General features: G+C 36.8%; 2 protein-coding genes across 2 annotated transcripts in view; both read right to left on the bottom strand.

Annotated features, from left to right (window-relative positions):
• The window catches only part of LOC141430560 (circadian clock-controlled protein daywake-like), a 26,251-nt gene extending 21,362 nt beyond the window's left edge, over window positions 1-4,889 (bottom strand). The window contains exon 1 of the mRNA XM_074091317.1: window positions 1,874-4,889. Coding sequence (XP_073947418.1) covers window positions 1,874-1,955 — 82 coding nt within the window. The 5' untranslated portion in view covers window positions 1,956-4,889. The remainder of the gene's footprint in view (window positions 1-1,873) is intronic.
• Window positions 4,890-5,697: 808 nt separating this feature from the next.
• LOC141430562 (circadian clock-controlled protein daywake-like) lies at window positions 5,698-20,860 on the bottom strand. The gene is made up of 6 exons (XM_074091331.1): window positions 20,700-20,860; window positions 17,749-17,891; window positions 16,701-16,795; window positions 7,782-7,915; window positions 6,133-6,282; window positions 5,698-5,963 (listed from the first exon to the last, which is right to left on the bottom strand). The coding sequence occupies exons 1-6, from the start codon at window positions 20,767-20,769 to the stop codon at window positions 5,812-5,814; spliced, it is 744 nt and encodes a 247-aa protein (XP_073947432.1). The 5' UTR covers window positions 20,770-20,860; the 3' UTR covers window positions 5,698-5,811.
• Between the last annotated feature and the right edge of the window lie 1,010 nt (window positions 20,861-21,870).

Genomic DNA, 21,870 nt, shown 5'->3' with positions numbered 1-21,870 from the left:
ATGCTTCTACAGATTATACACATATTTCAAAGAAATAACGTCAGATTTTGACGAAGATATTTCAAAAGAAAAATAAATATTAAAATCAAGTGAAATTTGTTGAAAATGGTGATTAGACATCTAGCTAAAAGACACGAATTATAGATAAATGTGTTATTGATTCGATCCATTAAGTGTTTATACGAGAATTTTGATGAAATCGGTTTGTTTACATTTTTAATAAATTGGATAGGCATAATGTATACATTCCTTTTTATCACTTCTGTCTGTCATACTATAGAATTAGGGTAGGAAGAGACGGTGAATGTCTTTGACTATTTATTCACTAAGCACGAAGTATCACTGACGAAGTAACTTTATACATTTCTATTTACATTGGTATGCGTTCTATAGATTGTATTAATTAGGTGTCTTTAGATCACATAACATCCATTAATATCATTATAAAATGTACATACAAACAGATTTAAAATACTATACAACGCACATACGGGTATTAACCCTAAACTTGGCAAGTTGAGACAAGTTTACTGAATTCAAGCCTCGTTGGATTCTTGTATTAACTTAAATACAAAAAGATGATCTACGAGTAAAATTATGTATCTTATAAGATACACTGCCAAGTTTAGGGTAAATCGATCTACGCGGCCATAAGTCAATTCCACAAAATACACGACAGGTGTAAAAAAAAACGAGTACCTACTTCCGGTAAGGTTACTTACTACTAGTAGACAATAACTATACCCTCCCATTATTCTCACATGCAACCTGTGCCCTAGCAAGCAGTCGGAATTTCATATTCCCGCGTTGTGTTTTTCTGTTCTTGGCGTTCGTGTGTAATCACTAAATTTGATATTGAATATTTGTATGTTTTAGGTGATTAATCGATAAAATAGTTATGGAGCCTGATACAAAAGGTCATAAACTATTAATTGAAAACAAAGTTTAATCATATTTAATAATATTTATTATCTATTGATTAGGTTTATGGGTTTTAAAGTTTGTAGTATTATATTAGGTACACATATTTTTTGCGTTTTATTTCTTATATTTATGGAATTAGTTGTCCTATTGGGTCAAATTGGGTTTTGATTCCGGTTAGTTTTTAAACTTGAAACCTTTGTAAGATAACTGTAAAAATTTAGCCGCGGAAGTCGCAGACAAGCGTTTTTTAAGTCTCTGAATTTCGACATATCTGAATATGATTTACGTTTATTCATTTTGTATTCCTTATGGTTAATTATTAATTAGGTTGCTTCTCAGCTCGGACCCTCTTTTGAACAGAATAAGAACGTCATACCAAGAAGAATAATAATATTTTTTCTAATAAATATAATTTATACTTATTTATTTTTAACTCACTAACCGGTATTTTAATTACCTATTGATAGCATTTAGAAGTAGAATCTTTGGAAAGCCCTCAAAATATGTAGGTGAACCGATTTTGATGAAACTTAGCTAACTAGGTGTTCCAAATTAATGATACTAGCATCTTATAAATAAATCTGGTTCGTCATTTTACGAGATTACAAAATCACAGACAGACACGTAGTTACATACCTTGCCGTTAAACTTCGAACACCCCTTCTTTTCAAGTCGGGGATAGAAAATGACCTGTCAGCTGTTTAGTCACAAGTAACATGGACCGTAACACAAGGAAGGTACGTAAATAACATAATTTTTAAAGTTAATTAACAATTCGCATTGACAGTTGTGTTTGATTTTGATTATATTTTGTTGTTTTAAAGTAAACAACAATCAGCGAAGATTGGTTAGAGAATATGGCATCCATACAGTATTCGCTCAAAATATTATCTATACTTAAAACTATGACAATTATGAAATATTTAGGTGAATACAAATGAATACTCACGTATTTCAGCCGCTGCCAAATGCAGCGTGAGCAGCAAAATCGTGGTCGGCAGCATGATGGCGGCCACACTCGTACTCGTCATGAGTTAGATCGCGTATGTCAAAGTGCAGAAGCCGGTCGGAGCCTAGGATCAGCCAGCCGGGTCGCGGTTACGGCCGCCACTGCGCGCTCGCCCCGCTGCCGCCACCTCTCTACCACTCGACTTAAGGACACGCGTGATTGTACAACAGCCCTGCTATTCTGGACCCGAATCGATTCATCCGATGCCTTTAACACTACCCCGCTTATAATAATGCGAGTGAGTAAGACACTATTTAAACCCCACGTATCCAAATCGAAGGTTATGCCGTTGCGAATCGCAAACTCCGATCGGCGAGTTCCGGAAGTTGCGGCAGGGGAAACTCTTGCCCGCGCGCTATCCTGGATGTGCGCTGTAAGCTCTTCCGATCTGCGCTCGTGATTGCGATTGCGCAGCTTCCGCTCAACAAGTGTTTGTAAATTGGTTCTCATTACAAACGCCGGCATTAATTTTAGATTCGTAAGGATTAACTTTTTTTTTTCATGAAACTGACCGTGATTGGTCCCTATCCTATCTCACCTATAAAAATAAATACCTATTTGTATTTTTTAGTTATTCGGTATTATAGATAGTAAAATAGACACCGAATAAATCGTTCGAGGTTTAGCTCGCTGTTCATACATATTTATCCCGTATTATATTACCGAAGTATCATGAAACTCGTAAAACATAAAGTAATTCAAATAACGGATCCAATTAGCAATTCGTCCCCCTTGGCGGTGGAAACGGCGGGCTGCTGGGGAGCGGATGCAAAGCGGTTTGTGCAGGATTTGGGCCGTCGGCTCAGACAAAAAGGGGAGGACCCTCGGTCCGAGTCATTTCTGGAGCAAAGGCTGTCCTTAGCTATTCAACGTGGTAATGCCGCGAGCGTTTTGGGCACCTTTGCATCGGGAATGACTAGGGGCGAGCTATTTGACTAAATTATTTTTGCAATAATTGCTTACTGTGTTTTTGATTTACTTAAATAAATATGTAATCGTTATATAAGAAATACTTAAATAATTAGCAATTGTATGTTGATCTCCCTGTAAACTCTTCAAGTCACTTGATTAGGGCATGGTTTGACGTAAATACATACAGTCTCCTCAAGGTTTTACTTATTTATCGTATAAAAGTTATAACTCAGATACCAATGAGGATTGATTCGTGATTGACGACAGTGCGATTACTATAAAAACGGTAATAGAAACGTGCAATCGTATTTTAGGCGTAATATTACAAAATGGAAAGCGATTTGAGAAGCCTTGTCCTATTCACTAACACAAACTACGAAAGAGGCAATAGAGCTAACCTTTATAGAGCTAAACTTTATGGAGCTAAACTTTTAGATACTTCTAGGTGTAGTTACTGAAGTTAGACTCTTTCTCCATGCAGTAAGTACATATTAGCCCTCCTCATCGGTTTCGATGATGGTGACCCTAAGACTATTCTTTAAATTATGACGCCTATTATGGGTTCTGAACAGCCCGAATTTACTTTTCAATACTCTCCTACGCGCGTGACAGTACAGTTGCCGAGCTGAGTTGTATTGTATACGTGTAGGAGGACTTAGGTCTTTCATATGCAGTAAGTACGTAGTACTGTACAAAACGAATCTAGTCATTATTCTAATTTGAAACGTCAACTTGTCTGTAAGGGCACGTTACTACTACAAGCGAGAGGGGTTTTCTTTTCTAAGGTTTTTCACCTAAATATAGATACTTTACCTCGCTTATATATTATATCACAGGCTCTTTGCGTGTGATCGTAGTCAAAATGTTGAACAGTGCCGGTGCAGGACCTAAATTTGATGTGGGTAATGTTATAGTTGGCGAGGCCCCATTATAGTGCATAAGAGAGCGGATTATTGAAAGAGCAAAAAATTAAGGAACTTTTGAGGTGTAAGGTCCCTCAGGCTGCGAGGTCGTAAGCGGTAGCACACGTCGCCTCCGCCTTCTGCCGCCTCGGATGTCAAATTCGGAAACCCTTTAAAGTTTCTTATTTTTTAGTACACGTAAAGTGGGGATAATTTTTTAAATCATCTCTTACTAATTATATCATCTTAGATGAATGATTGGTCTCGCGCGCTCGCTCGACTAGATACCGCCGGCGTACTTGTCAAATGCGGCAACAAATAGTACGCCGAAATCGGCGTACCTGAGCACGAGGCGAGTCAGTCGCTTTGCAAACTGTGCGTAATGTGCATGTCCCGAATTTTTGTTAAATTTTGGTCATAAACCGAAGTAAAATGCCAGTTTTCGCAGTGAAACTGTATAAAAATAATACTACAAGAAATAAGAAGGACACTGGGATCACATACCATCAGTAAATATCGTATAATTTCGAAATTACAAAATAAAATAACATGAACCCTAAACGCCATTCTGTGTTGCCGCGTACACAAGAAGCAAATTCCCCGTAGTTGAAATTTTAATAAATTGAATTTTATTGTTATCATCATTAAATGATGATAAATTTTAATAACTTATTTTTTTAAGTATCTAACGTAATTAATATATAAATATAACCTAGTTCTATATTATTTAATGTTTATCTTTGTGATATTATACACTGAAGGTGTATAAATTGTTACCCGACGCTATTTAATTAAGGGGTGAATGTGTCTTAAAATTAAAAATGTTTTTCGTCTTACCAGTCAAAAGCCCGATCAGCTGATTTACTTAGGTATTACGGGAAACGAAAAATTTTTTTTTTCGTATTTCTACCCATTTTCCTGAAATGTTAACTTTTTACCCGACTGCCCGAAGGAGGGTTATGTTTTTCAAGCGTATGTATGTAAGTATGTATGTATGCATGTACCTATGTATGTATATTTTGTAAACAATTATGTTTATTTTAGTCTTAATTAACCTGTACATTATATTAGGTTTAACTATAGGTGCAACGTGTTAAGTACGCAAAACTTCTTAGTTGGTGACTCCGTCCATGAATTTTCAGTAATAATTTGTAAATATTGAATGTCCTTAAATATATATATTTTTTAATTAAAAGTGAGGCCTGATCATTGATATACCTTCATCATACCTACCATTTTCTTAAAGAAGAAACCTACGCCTAACCTATACACAAACATATTAATACATTCACTCTTAATTACTTCTTAATTTCTAAGTATTTCCCAAGATACATTTTGTAACCAGTAACTTAATAGACCACAGAATAATTTATTTTCCCAATAATTCGGGTAACAGTGGAGCAGCTGGCAACACAATTCGTCACGCACACTAGCATCCTTGCAAATTGTCTTACACCGTTCTTACGCACACTACAATATTGAGTTGCCGCATTCACGAACGTTTTGTTTTTAGTTAGCGCGGTATCTAGTCGAGCGAGCGCGCGAGGCCAATCATTCATCTAAGTATATCATCTTGTGGAGTTCCGCTGGATCTTGTGGTCTTTCAAAGACATTGCAGGTGTGAGATAACAATTACGATTGAGGGACCCATTTTTGAAACTTTGAGTTTTAAACTGCTAATCTTTATCAGCTAAAGGATTGTTCAAACTGTTTATAGCAATATAAAAAACTAGGGATTTTCCGGGATAAAAAGTAGGTACCCTGTTGTCACTCTCGGGCCCATAAACTATCTCTATGCCAAAAATGACGTCGATCCGTAGCTCCGTTTTAACGTGAAAGGCGGACAAACATACACACAAACACACACACTATCGCCTTTATATTATATGGATTCACGGCGGCAGTATCTATACGTATTTACAATGAGTACCTAGGTAATAAAAAATTACAGCGGGAAAAAATTTTTTTATTAAAAGAGTTACCTACTTAAAGCAAACGAAGAAAGAAAATGCGATAGTTAGACATTATCCATACATACATTTCTTTGTATAACAAGTAGAACAACTATTTGGGAATCAATTGGTCGAAAGGGAAGCTACTCGCAATTTTATTGGCAGTGTCGAGAAATAACTTAGAAACGGTTCTCTCTGCATACGGTTTCGTGGCTCTTAGAATTTCCTCTCGGCTCTGGTTGATGGCTTCATTGGCAGCGTCACCTTAACAAAATAATTAAATAAGAATAATGCACTTAAAAAATACTCGAGAATATGGAGAAAGTGAGTCAACGATATTGCAATCGGTATCATGAACATCTTCAAATTATCGCAGGTTCTTTCGTCCAATAGTTCACACTATCACGTCGTTCATCATTTAGTGTTTCCTTACCCAAAGCTTTGTTACCGTCGAAGAGCCCCTCAAGCCTGACGGAGTAGTCCTTCACGTTGAGATGGACGTCGAGCTTCGTGAACTGGATGTACTCCACACCCTCGCGCTGCTCTAGGGTGGAGTGCAGCACTATCTCCGTATCACATCGCACTGGCAACGAAAAACAATCTTTTTTTGAGTAATACTCGAGATGATGCCATTTCGTCATGACTGCACCTGCTTGTATTAACTGGTATTAACTTTATTTCCCAAATTGAAAGTACTCGTTACAATAATCAGTTGCTTTACATTTTTGCTATGTTCACTGCGTATTTCTATAAACATAGCAAGTACCTAGAACGCTCGTCACCCACTGCCTGAGTTCATAGTAAACGTACGGAGCGTAAAACTAAATCATGTGACTGTTTTGATGATCAATTTCCATACTTAGTAGATATTCATTTTTATTCGTTTTTAGTATTCTAATAAATATGCTCAAAACTAATATTTACAAGTATTTATTTCAAGTAATCCGGATTAATTTTATGACACAAGCCTCAATTTCCTTTTTTTTCACTTGCTCTGAAATTTTCGATTGCCGTGTTTAAAAATAGGACATGGCAAAAGCCTCATTTTTGCTCTTAAAAATAAGATAGGAACCGGCTAAGTGCGAGTCAGAGGCCCAACGACAACAACGATACCCTACTCGAGAAGAAGAAGACTAGACGTTACTCGCGACTCCGTCCGCATAGAATTCGTTAATCGTTATCCCGCAGGAACTATACAAGTTTCCGGGATAAAAACTATCCTATGTCCTTCTCCGGGACTCAAACTATCTGTTACGGTCTGGTGCCTTAAGGGCTAAAACTGGGCCTTAAGGGTCTGCGAGCCTACTAAATGCAAAACACGTGTTAACTGGTACGTATCTTTAATGAGACTGCCAAATAGAACATACAAAATTATTCAAAATTGGTAAGAAAAGTATAAAAACATAAATTCACATAAAAAAGGTTGCCACACACACTATCTGTATACTAGATTTCATCAAAATCAGTTCAGCGATTTAGACGTGATGAAGTAACAAACAAACAAAGTTTTTACAAGTTTTCATTCAGTTTTGCGATAGTTACCTACTTATGAGTACCAGTATCCCACTAATATTATAAATGCCAAAGTTTGTCAGTCGGTTTGTTTGTTTGTTACTTCATCACGTCTAAACCGCTGAACCGATTTAGAAGAAATTCGGTATACAGATAGTTTGAATCCCGGGAGAAGGACATAGGATAGCTTTTATCCCGGAAAAAAGCATCGTTCCCGCGGGATAGCGATAAATGTGTAGTTGTTTAATATTTGTGATAATTCGCCGCCTCGGTGCTGCCACGGTAGCCTCAACCAATCGGTAACATTACGGCCACAACAAAGGGGACAATCATCGCGGAGGCAGTCATTACAGCGTGTGGTACGCCGCGTGCTCGCGACAATCACGCTTCGCCGAGAAACCGCCCCCAAAACGCAAGACAGTGTGCATAGGCTGTTACTTCACTTGTTCCCACCTGTTCCCCGCAAAACGGTAACAATGTATGGTGTGTGTGCATGAATGTCTTAATCGTAGGGTTACACTTGACCCACAGGGATCTTTTGTGTATAGGTGTGGGTATGTGTAAGCGCACCGGCGTCGGCGACGATGGTGCCCGCGCCGTGCAGGGGCAGCACCAGCAGCCGCGCGTCCAGGGAGTAGCGGCCCACAAAGTGCAGCCGTGGGAAGCGTACGCGCGCGCTGATCCGCAGCGACTCCAGGTCCACCCTGCAGTCATACACACTTCTGATTCTGCTTATATAGGTAATTATATCTACGTCTAACTATAAACATATCCTACCAAATAGAGAATTTGAGTGATTAGAATTAATGTTCGTTACAGATAGTTCAACACAGTTGTGCGCGCGGCCCTATGTGTGGGTATAGCGATAAGAACACGTCTTGCTCAGACAACGACTGCCGCGTCACGTAAATGTTGTATATTTACAAGCGCACGCACACTTAGGGCCGCGCTCACAACTGAGTTGAACTATCTGTACCTACTCTATCATGCAAAGACGTCTAAACGAATCTGGATAAAATTTGTCACACAGATAGATAAAGTATGACTGGATTAACATTATATAGTATATTTTTTATCGAGGGACTAAAATAACTTGGCCTAAAAGTTCATTGCCACGACTAGTAGGTATCACAAAAACTATAAAGGTATAATTCCAATCATTGAATAGCGAGTACTGCCTTTTCGCAACGTAACGTTTGGCAACCTGTTTCATTTCGCAAACTCTAACAGCCTTATTCATAAAAAGTTAGAGCCTCCTTGAAGGCTCCTTGAAGGCCCGATGCTAAAAAACATGATTCATAAACGTCTGTTAGCGCTAATCAGTCGATCAAGGCTCTGCTAAAGTTAGAGGACCGTAGACCCTCCTTTATCTCTCTGCTAAGTCACAAAATGGCCGCCACAAGTTTGAACAGCTGAATTTGACTAGAGCAAAAAACCATAGGTACCGAAGATATTTATAGTGAAGGCAGGGCTACGCAGATTAAAAAAAAACAGGAAAATTTATTTTCAGGAATTTGTATTTAAAAATCCTCTAAATTAGCAACAATAAATTAACAATAAATATGAAAAAAAAAATAAGGATGATTAACATAATGAGGGCTATCGTTTCTTGTCTCACTAGATGGCGCACTGTTGCGTGAGGTTTTTAAGTGTGGCTTTCAGAGTCTGTTATTACGGGCGTTAAAACAAAGTTTAGAGTAAAATCATATTTAAAACACCTTAAAACTGTACCATAAAAATATTCAGCAACCACAGTGTTGCTAAGTCCCGTTTTGTTCGGAAAAAAAGGGAGGACAAAAGTTTCCGAAAGACAAAACTGTCTCAAAACACAGACATTCATTTCCCCGTAATTAATAATTGCCATAATTAATTTCAGGTTATGCAAAATATTCACAAAAAAATTCTTATTATAAATAAACCCGCGTAGCTCACCCAAACACTATGAAATTTGACATTTCGGAGACCTCACGCTACACTAGCGCCTCTAGCGGCGAATTCATTCGCGATAGCCCTCCATAAACATGCGGATCGGAAATGGCGGGAAAACAAACATCTCGCTTTTTATTTTTTTTCTGGTAATTTGCTGTCACTGCTGTCAATTTTTTTTTTAATTATCGATTAGGCCATTTTTTGTCTTTGATTTGTCAAGGTGGCCAACATAACGCGTCTAATCCATCTATCAGCAGCTCAACAACTAGCAGACTGCTAGCAAGCGTTTATGAATCATACTTCTTGACAACCGTCTAACAAGCTTAATCAGTCTGCTAAGTAACAGACCGATCAAACCTTAATTAAAGATTTTTTATGAATAAGGCTGTAAAACTGTAAATATTTCAGGATTTATATCAGGGCCATCGTGTGGAACATTTTAGGTTAGGTTAGGTTAGTTTTATTAAAATCCTGAAATATTTACAGTTTCAGAAATATTAAACAGTTGGGAAATGAAAAGTTGCGAAATGAAACAGGTTGCCAAACGTTATTCGCCGAATCATTAGTAAACCTTGAATAGGTACACCGTTAAGCGATTCGAACACAATCCGGGAGTAACGTAAAGACCTCGCATAAAAAATGTATCTCAAAAATGCGTCAAAACCGAGTATTAAGTAATGAACTTTTAGGCAGATTTATATTGCGCGTGGTATACCCGAGGTGGTTAGCCACCCGAGCTTTAGCGAGGGTGTCTATTTATGCAAGGGTATAATATATTGACTTTTAGCCTCGAGGTGAAAACTCTATTTTAAACTTCGATTGCGAGAAAAAATAGTTATTTCTGTGAAAGAATTAATGTGTTTCTTATTCCTCCTGTCCATAAAACTTTCATAGGTTTTTAAATACTTAAATCTTTCTAGATTTTGGCGGCAAAAGATTATCAATTATGTCTTTTGCTCTTTGCTCGACATCATAATTTTCACATTCACTTGTCGACTGTGTGAGAATAATCAATTTATTTTAATCGTTTATGGTTTACGCTCTAGAACAATTTAAAAGTTTTCGCGGTACTAAGTATTTTTTTCCAACCAGACACAGATACAACAAAATCGCATCGGCAAAATGGTCCATACACAAACTGGAATAAATAGAATGGCGCCACCTTCTATGCGGAATAAGAATAGAACTAAGACCACATAGACTAAGAACGTAACAGTTTCGTCATGAAAATGGTCCACACACAATCCTATTTTGATTGATTGATTGATTGGCAATTTTAAAGGTAAAGGATTTAAAGCACATCTTACGTACCTTGCTAATATTTTAAATGCCAATTTTTCATGTCTCTTTATTTGTTTGTTTACGTTCACGTCTAAACCGCTAAACCGATTTAGATGAAATTCGGTATACAGATAGATCTAAAAAAGGACATAGAGTGGGTTTTATCCCGAAAAATTGCATAGTTCCCGCGGGATAGCAATAAACGATTTCTACGCGGACGGAGTCGCGGTCAACATCTACAATACAATACAATACAAAGACTCTTTATTGTACACCAGACATAGTAAGCGATACAGAAAACAGATACACAGAGAAAAAAAATACAAGGTGAGCAATAGGCGGCCTTATCGCTTAAGAGCGATCTCTTCCAGGCAACCTTTTTTTGCAGAAAGAAGGAAGGACTAGTTTACAACAGGTGGTGCATCAAAAGTAGATCAGAAAATTTAAACGTAACAGCAATACATCTACGAATACATACATAATTATATCGTACAAATAATATGCGTACAAAATAAATATAGGTAGTGAGATAAACAGCAACAAATAAATAAATAAATTATAATAAGGCTAATAATTACAAGATGACAGATAGTGCTCCTTAAGCATAGATTTAAATAGTGACAAAGACTTTGCGCGTCGTAAGTCAATCGGTAAGGAGTTCCACAACCGAATAGCCTGGACAGTATAAGAATATACATAGAATTTGGAGTTAGATAGAGGCACGGAAAGGATAAAGTTCTGAGAGCATCGAATAGAAGTTACGTTGCTAAATCGCTCTTTGAGGTAGCGAGGAGTTCCAGGGTTAAAGAGAATGCCATAAAGAAGGTGGAGAATGTGAGAGTTACTGCGAAAGCGGATTGGGAGCCACTTGAACTGTGATCGAAAATTAGAGACATGATCGAACTTACGTAGACCAAATATAAACCGAATGCATAGATTTTGAATTCGCTCAAGTTTGTTAAGCTGCTCTTCTAAGAGATCGGGATAACAAATGTCAGCATAGTCGAATATAGGGTGCAGAATAGTTTGAGCAAGCGCAACCTTGGTAGCAAAAGGTAGGAAATTCTAAAGCCGTCTTAAAGATCCCACCGCAGCAAACACCTTTATGCTCACCTCGCACACATGAGGAGACCATGAGAGAGTGCGGTCGAAAATAACACCCAGGCTCTTGACCTGATGTGCAAACGGTATTAGTACTCAGTCAAAAAGCACCGGTGGCAGAGACGCAAAATCGACTCTTGGGACAAGTCTCGAGCTACCAATGACAATGACCTGGGTCTTTGTCGGATTGACAATCAGGCCAAATCGTTGGCTCCATTTTAAAATCTTTTTTAGATCCAAGTTTACAGACTCCATAACCAACGGAAGATCGCCAAGCACGCCCTGAGAATAGATATGTAGGTCATCAGCATAAAGGTGATACGAAGAGAAAAGATTATGAGAAATAGAATCTATAAAAATAGAGAATAATAATGGAGATAACACTCCACCTTGTGGTACACCAGCAAGAGTGTTGCACCAAGAAGATCTAGAATCTTCCACCTTTATTATGTATTATATTTTTTTCTTTAAATGTAAATATTTATTTCTTTACAACATAGTCTCATACTTTAAACAACGTTGAATACCTCGAATAAAGCCCATCTATCGGGTCACTTTGTTCTATAATCGCAGTTAGATCGCTACCGACTGCGGCGAGCGCAATGTAACGCGCATCGCTTGCGCAAGCCTAGTTGTGACAGCACGCTGACGTTAGGTACAATTAAACGTGGAGAATTATTTCGTAAAAATATGGCGCTAACTAAACGTACGAACATTGACACAAAATATCCGGTAGGTAGGGTCAAGTGTCCACCAATGAAACACCAATCCAAAACCTCATATATTTTTTTGTTTTGACAGATAGAAGTCTGAATTTATTACTGTACTTAGGTGGTTTTATTGGGTATCACGTGACATAGGTATTATACAGTATTCTAACTAATACAATCTGTTTCATAATTTTTGGGACGTATTTATGTAATAGGTTTATAAAAAAATGCACGAATATAATCAAACAGTTTTATTACTTTAACTTTAATCAGTCTCATTAGGTGTCACATGCGTAAATGTTTCATAGTTGATTACCTAAGGTATTTTATATCAACTTCGAATTTTAGCCTACTACATTGTGCCACTTTAACACTCCATCTAGTCCACGATAATCTACAAAATACGTTTAATATTAAAAAAGTATCAAATATATTGAATTTATAACCATAATTTAATGAAAAATCTACAAAAAATGCTTAAAATTCTTACTTTTGTGTCAATAATACTGAAAAGCTCTGTAGACACGTGTTCCTCCTCGTGACACCAATGCAAACTGGGATACAGTGGGGGGTTCTCAAGGGTGTTCTTATACGATATAGTGCACGATCTGGCAAGGTGGCGCTAGAAATATCGCAATGTTTCACTGTGTACCTAAGTTTCATTGTTGGACATATGACCCTACTTTATAACGTGCTTGTATTTTCATTCAATCAATCTATAAGTACATACAGGGTCACATGTTGAACGTGAATCATAATTAATGTTTCATGCTCAGTTAGTTTATGCTGGAAAATATAATACACTAGCTTTTGCCCGCGACTTCGTCCGCGTGGAATAATAACTTTAGGAAGTATTTAATTTATTTAGGATACCTATTCTGCCAATAATAGCACATAGAAAATAGCTGAACTGAACATCCATACATCCATGTTCTTTGGTAAAACATAAATATTTTGCGGGTAGCCACATTTTAGCAATACGACGTGTATTCTACCCTACCAACACAAAAGGACTAATTATTATTCCTCATAGTGAACTCTTGACACCTTACGTCCTTTATTGTAAGTTAGGAGGGTAGGATTATAATTAAAACGGCATTTTTACTAAGCATAGCTACACATATTTCCGATAAACATACTTATAGTAAATTTGTTTGTAATTACTTAAGAACTTTCATCCCCATATTTATAGGTCGAAATTTTAAAAGCGCCGGAATAAATGATTTTTGGGTTCCGTAGCTCAAAAGGAAAAAATGGAACCCTTATAGGATCACTTTGCTGTCCGTACGTCCGTCTGTCTGTCAAGATCCTCTATCTCGTAAACACGCGGAGAATCGGTATCGAATTGAGATTAAAACCCTAAACTCAGGTCAATAGTCCCGAAATCTGTGGAAAAATCAAACTTCTAAGTCAAGGCAATCAAAAGCTACAGTCATTAAAAAGGTGTGTCCATACAAATTACCTTAACAGAAAAAGTTATAGGGCACTTCCGGCTGTCCTAAAAACTTGTTTTTTTTTTGCATAAAGGTAGTCTTATATAGCACAATAAATAAGAAAAATCTGGAAATCATAATTTTTCATGTCTGACTGTCTATGTCAATAAGCCATTATAACCCCACATTGCGTACATTTTGCTATGAGCTTAAAGGGCACTGCTAACACTGCATCATTTCCTCTGCTAACATCCCCTCGCCGGTAAAAATTTCAAAAACGCTTGAAAAAATATCTATTTATTTCTTATAATGTCCAAATGCCAAGTTTCACAAAGAACCATCGATTTATCTTCAATAATGACGATCTTCCATATAAAGTTTCATCCGTTATTTCACCCTCTCACAGGAAGAATTTTAAAAAACGCGCGAACAAATATCTATTTATCTCTTATCACGTGCCCAAATGGCTAGTTTAATAAATATTCATCGATTTATCTTCGATAATGACGACCTTCCATATAAACTTTCATCCCCTCACAGGTCGAATTTTCAAAAAAGCTCAAACAAATATCGATTTATTTCTTATTAAGGGCCTAAATGCCAAGTTTCATGGTTTTATCTTCGACAGCGACGAACTTCCACCATATTAACTTTCATCCCCTATTTCAACCCCTTAAAACCTTTTTTTTCGCAATAAAAGATAGCCTATGTTCTTTCCCAAGGTCTATTCTATCTCTGCACCAAATTTCATCCAAATCGGTTCAGCCGTTTAGCCGTGAAAGCGTAACAGACAGACAGAGTTACATTCGCATTTACAATATTAATATATGGATTAAGGGCCTAAATGCCAAGTTTCATGGTTTTATCTTCGACAGCGACGAACTTCCACCATATTAACTTTCATCCCCTATTTCAACCCCTTAAAACATTTTTTTTCGCAATAAAAGATAGCCTATGTTCTTTCCCAAGGTCTATTCTATCACTGTACCAAATTTCATCCAAATCGGTTCAGCGGTTTAGCCGTGAAAGCGTAACAGACAGACAGACAGACAGACAGACAGACAGACAGACAGAGTTACTTTCGCATTTATAATATTAGTATGGATTAATCCATTTGTTGGAAATAGTCTGAAAATGTTTGCGGTTTCCATACATTGTTCAAATTAGGTAGGTAAATGACGAAGGCAATTAATGGTAACCGCAAAAATTTTCAAATTATTTTCAACAAATCGATTAATGCATTATACATGGTGTCTGACCATAAGGCTTTAAATTCAAGGTTCGATATTCTCACAAAACTAAGCAACTTTTGTTTTGCAACATTTATTGATCCTCAAAGTTTAATTGTTAAATCAGTGTATCGGACATATCGGTGTTATCGCTGTCTCTAGGTACAGTCAAGGGCAAAGATATCGATACGGCCAAAGTTGCAAAAATATGTATACACGACTTTATTTACTTAACATTAAGGCCGTGTATACATATTTTTGCAACTTTGGCCGTGTCGATATCTTTGCCCTTGACTGTACGAAGGCCCTGAAATATTTTTTGATATTTATTTGACATCTCCTAGATAAACATTTAATCAATGTGTCGTCAAATTAGTACCTATTGTATCGCATACATTGAATTTAATTTGTATGAAAAAAAAAAATTACAGTGGTCATATTTTTAAAGAGTAGCAGAACAAAAGTAGCTCAGTTATGCGACTAGAATCGAACCCATTTAAATCCATTTAAAGCCCCATGGTCAGAAGATTCCCAGTATTGTCCAGCATTGCCCTTAAATTTACAGTATTCGCCACAGTGAACATGATTCAAGACTAGGTATATCTTTTTGTATTTTTTTAATGTAGAATTTTTTGTACTATATGGTACGAGTACCTAACGACGAGGTTTGAATCATGATTGTTTTCAATTTTGTCAATTTAGTCATATTTTGAAAGGTACTTCGGTTTGCATGTATGAATGTATATTTTTAAAGAGCAACTGTAGAATTTAACTAGTAGTATTGTCCAGCATTGCCCTTAAATGTAACATGATTCAAGACTAGGTATATCTTTTTGTATTTTTTTAATGTGTACTATATGGTACGAGTACCTAACGACGAGGTTTGAATCATGATTGTTTTCAATTTTGTCAATTAAAGGGTACTTACCTAACTAAGCATGAAACAGTACTTTTGAAACTGTAAAAAAACTGTAAAAAAATCGCACTAGTGCGGTAAAATAAACTTGTGATTACGAACCATGTATACATCCTTTGAAAGAGATTTTTTCGAGCAAATGTATTGAAGAACGTCGTATGATACACGGTTGGCAAGGTTTTACAATCCTGTGACGATGAAAACCCTCGCCTTGCGGCTCGGGTTTATCACTCGTCAATTCATTTGTAGTACCTTACCTACAAACCTCGTATCACAAATAACTATTTCACTCAGACGTACCTGTGGAACCATAAGAACGAAAAACGTCTCATCATCAGTCAGTACGACTAGTTACAATAGATTATAATATTCACCTGGATAACTAGCACGGCAATTTCACAGTCTGACAAATAATGTAATACTATATTGATAGCAATGTATAGTTTCGGCAAATAACCAGCATCATTAACGTAATAACAATAGGCGCAGCAAGGTTGGCGGCGTTCATTTTAATTATTTACACACTTCATAAAACAGTAAATTTTTCAAACCATTTTCAATAAATCGATTCATCATGTTCTATTTTTAACCCCCGACGCAAAAAGAGGGGTGTTATAAGTTTGACCGCTATGTGTGTGTATGTGTGTGTGTGTCTGTGTTTTTTTTATTTGAAAGCAGGTTTTCTAGCGATGATTCTTAGCTTCGGTTTAGGCGTTTTTGAGATATTGAACTTTGAACTTGAACTTTATTGTTGGTTAGATTAGGTTATAAGAATATTATGTAATAATTCTTTCGCATTGTACGTTCTTACGCAAATTTTTTTTTTCATTATTTTTTGCAGTGCCTTCTATATTTTGTCTGTGCACTACACATGTTGGCATTAAACTCACGCAACGTTTTTGATGGTGAAGTTGCCCGCTCCGGAGACTTTGACGTCCTTGCCCACCGCTTGGAACTGGATCAAATTGCCGCTGTCCACGACCAGCTGCAATATTAATGAAATCTGAATTATCATTTGTAATAACTATTTATTATTTATAAGGCATAGCAATACATTTTATTTTAACTTAACTAAGAATGTCTTCAAAAGACAAGGACTAACTTCTTAAAATTTAACAGCAAAATATAAAAAACCGGCCAAGAGCGTGTCGGATACGCCCAAAATAGGGTTTCGTAGCCATTACGAAAAAAATAAGTAATATTTTTCTAAGGATTTCGTATTTTATACGGAATCTTCCAAGTTTAGGTATATTTTATACCTTAGGCTGCTATTTAAGACTAAAACTACTAATAATTCTCAAGAAAACTTAGCCGTTATAGTTTTCCTTGAAAGTTTGATATACTTAGGTACTACCATCCTGAATTTTTTTAAAATTTTCCATCCACCGGCTTAGATTTTAAAAGGGGGGAGACGCTCGATTTTAATGAAAATATGCACTTTAAAGTTGAATATTTCGCAAAAAAATAAATGAATCGAAAAATCGTCTTAACAAGACCCTAATGGTTTTAAAAGACCTATCCAACAATATGTAGATCCAGCGGTTCGATGAGAAAAAAAACACCCCACTTTACGTGTATGGGAGGTACCTACCCTAAAAAAATTTTTTTTTTAGTTTTTTATTGTACCATTTTGTCGGCATAGTTTACATATATATCCGTGCAAAATTACATCTTTCTAGTATTGATAGTCGTGAGCAAAGCCGCGGACGGACGGACAGACAGACAGACAGACAGACAGACATGGCGAAACAATAAGGGTTCTATTTTTGCCATTTAGGCTCCGGAACCCTAAAAAATACGGTCCAATTTATTTATTTTAATACTAACAAGTGACGCTCAAACTTAGTTCAATGTACCTAATAAGGTGAAATCTGAAAATTATAATTAAAATGCATAGGTACATTGGGCATTATTGGTAATCTTGATATAAAAACTGACCTCAGGAATATAAAAGGGCTCGGTTGGCGGTACTCCGAATTCTGGCATACCCTCGGCTAATTTAGGCTTCAGTGTCTCGATAGACTTGCGAACGCAAGCATTTATTGTGCTTTGATCTCGCTTGCATACTTGGATATAGTCGGCTGAAACAAAATATATATAAGTACCTACTATCTACTTATTACTAAACACAAGTAACTTTCGAAGTGTAAGTTGATGTATTTGATCGCATCAATGAACTTCATTATTAGGTTTAACCTTGAAATGTCGACAAACTTTTAATCGAATATCAGTTAAAAGTCAACGTTTCCTATTTATTAATTTCATCGAATATTCATTACCTCGAATTATTAAAATAAGTATTTTTAAATCACTAATTTTACATTTCTGGAAATATTATTTAATAGATAGTTTATTTGGCAGAACTTCATTTCATATTTTATGATTTCTTACTTTTTTCAATGAAATTTATTTATTTATTTTTGTAGCGATTTCTTTTTGTTGGGGTCGCAATTCCAACCTAACCTAACCTATTTTTCTGGTAGCGATTTATATTTCTTGGGGTCGCAGTTCTAACCTAACCTACTTTCCTGGTAGTGATTTAGTTTTGTTGGGGTCGCAGTTCTAACTTAACCTAACCTACTTTTCTGGCAGCGATTTATTTTTGTTGGGGTCGCGGTTTTACCCCTACCTAACCTATTCTTCTGGTACTGGTAACCTAACCTAGCGATTTTTTTTGAGGTTGTATGGTTTATTTTATAACAATGCTGCCTACGGATCGGCTCCAAATTATTTAGTGTCAAATGTCTGTGCTGTTTTAATTGTAGCTAAAAAATTAGCTTGGTACCGCTCCTGCCTTGAGTTGAATTGAGTACCTAGGTCATGAGGGCATGGAGCCAACATGCATGCAACCCCGGCCCGTAGGTGCCGGAAACGTGAGCCGCTTCGATGGATACGCGAGGAGTAAACCTCTATAAATAATCCGAAACCAGTATACCAACTTCAGTGACGTTGTGGTAGTCACTTTATGCGCCCGTAATGCCCACATTCATTGACAACCAGGAAATTCGAATGGTTTTTTGTGGGCACCCCCTCGGCGGTGAGCCCCAACTACCCTGATTGGTGTCCACACCATAAAAACGGCGGGTTGCGTGAGAGCGTGCGCGCGTTCGTGTGTGTGTGTGTTTGTTACTTCGTCGCGCCTGTACGGCTAGTGCTAGCTTGATTTGGATGAAATTGGATAGACAGTTTGTAATTATACATGTACGTGCGTGCGTCAATATCTTTGATACGGCCGGACAGATTTGGATGAAATTAGGTACCTATGTAGATGCTGGACGTCTGGAGTAATGTACACGCTACTTTTTATCCCGATATTCGATATCGAAATAAAATCAACAATTCTCACTGCTGGCTTAGACAAGTGTTTTTATGTAACTTTAATAAGAGGGTGTAATTTTTATGAATTCCCGTAGAATTATTCAAGAAATCCCGACAACTCAAATTCTAGATGTATCAAAGGTGTGAAGCCTTGTATAAAGGCCGTGTACAAGAGTACCTACACTTTATAAGAAAAGTCCAGCAAATATCCCACGAGCGTCACAGACGGCAGACCACAAGTACAACATGCGTAACAATTGTAGTTAATGACAGGCTTATAGCTGTGACGTTAGCATGACTTTGCCTTGCGGTTTGGCTTATAACAATGGAGCTACTTAATTAATCCTCGGTATGATCAGTAGACTTCACCTGATTAAATCTTTTCCGATCTCGGTCATATTTCATTTTATTTAATGGATAAGGATGTTTATATTTATTCAAGCATTGCGCTAAACTTCATGACACAAGAGAAACCTCCGAATGTTCAACACGCAAAAGCCCAAAACACTGCTGTCACTTCAATTGCTAAATGACATAAAATGAATGTGGCAAGTTTTGGGAGATTGACGAGCATTTGTAAAATTAGGTATACAAATTGTACTTTAAGAGTTTTTACTAGTGTCTGCTTCATATTTGCGCCGATGTCCTCAACACAATGTGCCCAGCCCAGTGACGAGATGACGATAAAGCTCCCGATGATAAGTAATAATCTTTCTTATGAAAACATGCGGCTTCGCTTTTCTTCGTAATTGTCAGGCAACGTGCCTAATGTTCGATTCACATTAGTTAAGGATGTAAATGTAAACACACCCTACATGTACTTAGAGTAAATGTTGAAGCTGTACAGTAGTAGTGTACACATAGGTTTTTTTTAAGATCTTCAACACAACATTTCTCGCAAGAGCTTGAGTTTATACTTAAATTTCACCATTAAAATGCTTGATATTTCTAGAACATTATAGAGATGATAAAGCATCCAATTATGAAGTGATGAGTTATAGTAAACTATTTAAATATTTAAATTATATATTAATATAGTTGGACCACATCAGTGGCTTAGGCTGCTGTTAATTAATGTCAAACTCACTGTTTTTTAATGCAATGATGTACTCAAATGCAAGCCTCAGGTAGTTACGTCTGTTGCTTCTCTAAGCCGACATTAATTTTAACATGTTTTCGAAATGTGCATATAAAAAGTTTTTGATCGGTTCAAACTGTAAAGGATACACGGAACTAATTAATACCCTCGTAGATAAGAGTCGCTGTGACGGCCGGTAGCCGTTTCCCCGGTGCCAGGTGTTCACGTGCTGCTGCTGGGGGACTAATACTTACATATCCGAAAATCTTTATATTTTTAACTAAGACTGTAAACCGATAGATAGTAAAAACAACATGGCAGAGTAACACTAATTAACGATGAATCTAGAAAAACAAGTACCTAGGTAGGTACAATGACGTAATAATTAGTTGAATGCAGTTGCAAACTTATAAAGAACGAATTATACCTAGGTACCTACTGGTAGCATATTGGCAAATGCACCACTTAGTCTAGTGTGGATTTCAATACTTACGTAATTCCTTTGGGAAAACACTGACAACGACTTGCACAGCTATAATCAGCAAAATCAGATATTTAGTCATATTGATGGTTTCGTGTTTACCACAAATCGCGAAGGTTAGACACGATACTCTGCAGCAATGCTCGCGCCGCCACTATGGGCTGCTGCCGATCTCGCTGTCTTATATAGGTACCTAACTAGATAGACTTAACAACAACCTTTTATTGATAAAAAACATTCAAGGCGAGGTTCTTCCTTTTGTAAGTAATTAAAGCTCATCTTAAAATAGGTATGTCATGAAACATAAAATTTGGAAAAATAACGAGTAAAATTCAAAACAATCGTTTAATATAGAACCATTGAAAACAGTTTAATCTACAGATTTGATTTAGGTTAGGTTTATTTCATCAACTCTGTAAAGTCAATAATTTCTGAAGACGCATTAAAAAGTATCACTATCGAGTGTCGTATTTATTGTATTGTTTTTTTTTTCATACTTTATGTAACCCTGTGTACATACAGCGTGTATTTTTGATACTACCTCAAACTGTAACCAGACGAAGATTTAAGTGGTGTGAACCGATATCAAAACAAATTGTTAATTTAAAATTAACTACCAGAGCTTGTAATGAGCTGAAATTTTGCATGCATGTATAAATCTGATGACAACGCAATATTATTATGACGTAGAGCTGATCTGATGATGAAGTTAGATGTTGGCCATAGGAACTCTGTAATAAAACGACACGACCGCATCGGTTTTAGGCTCATTTGGTTCGTCTTGACGACTACCTACTTTGGTAACCAGGGAGAAAAAGTACCGCCAACAAAAAAATATTACTGAACTATTTGTTTTTTAAGACATTGTACGGAGGTGCGGAACCCTTCATGCGCGAGTCGCTCGCACTCGCACTTGACCGATTTTAATTATTTTCCATCATCGGCAGGAAAACCTCCCTAGATTGCAACAAGATTTATATACTTAAAAGTCCAGGATAGTCTCGTTTAGACTTCACATCTTCTTGTGCTTGCTGCACTTTTTTCAATTAAATAAGTGTTCTTCATTGTAGGTATGAGGTCACCAACTAATATTACAAATCAGTTTACTTTTATCAAATATTAGTCACCTAAGCAACGCTCGCGATATTATAGATTTAATAGATTCGAGTGTCATCTCACTAGG

Source organism: Choristoneura fumiferana, chromosome Z (genome assembly GCF_025370935.1).
Source record: "Choristoneura fumiferana chromosome Z, NRCan_CFum_1, whole genome shotgun sequence".
NCBI classification, from domain to species: domain Eukaryota; kingdom Metazoa; phylum Arthropoda; class Insecta; order Lepidoptera; family Tortricidae; genus Choristoneura; species Choristoneura fumiferana.
This window is presented reverse-complemented; position numbering and strand designations above follow the sequence as displayed.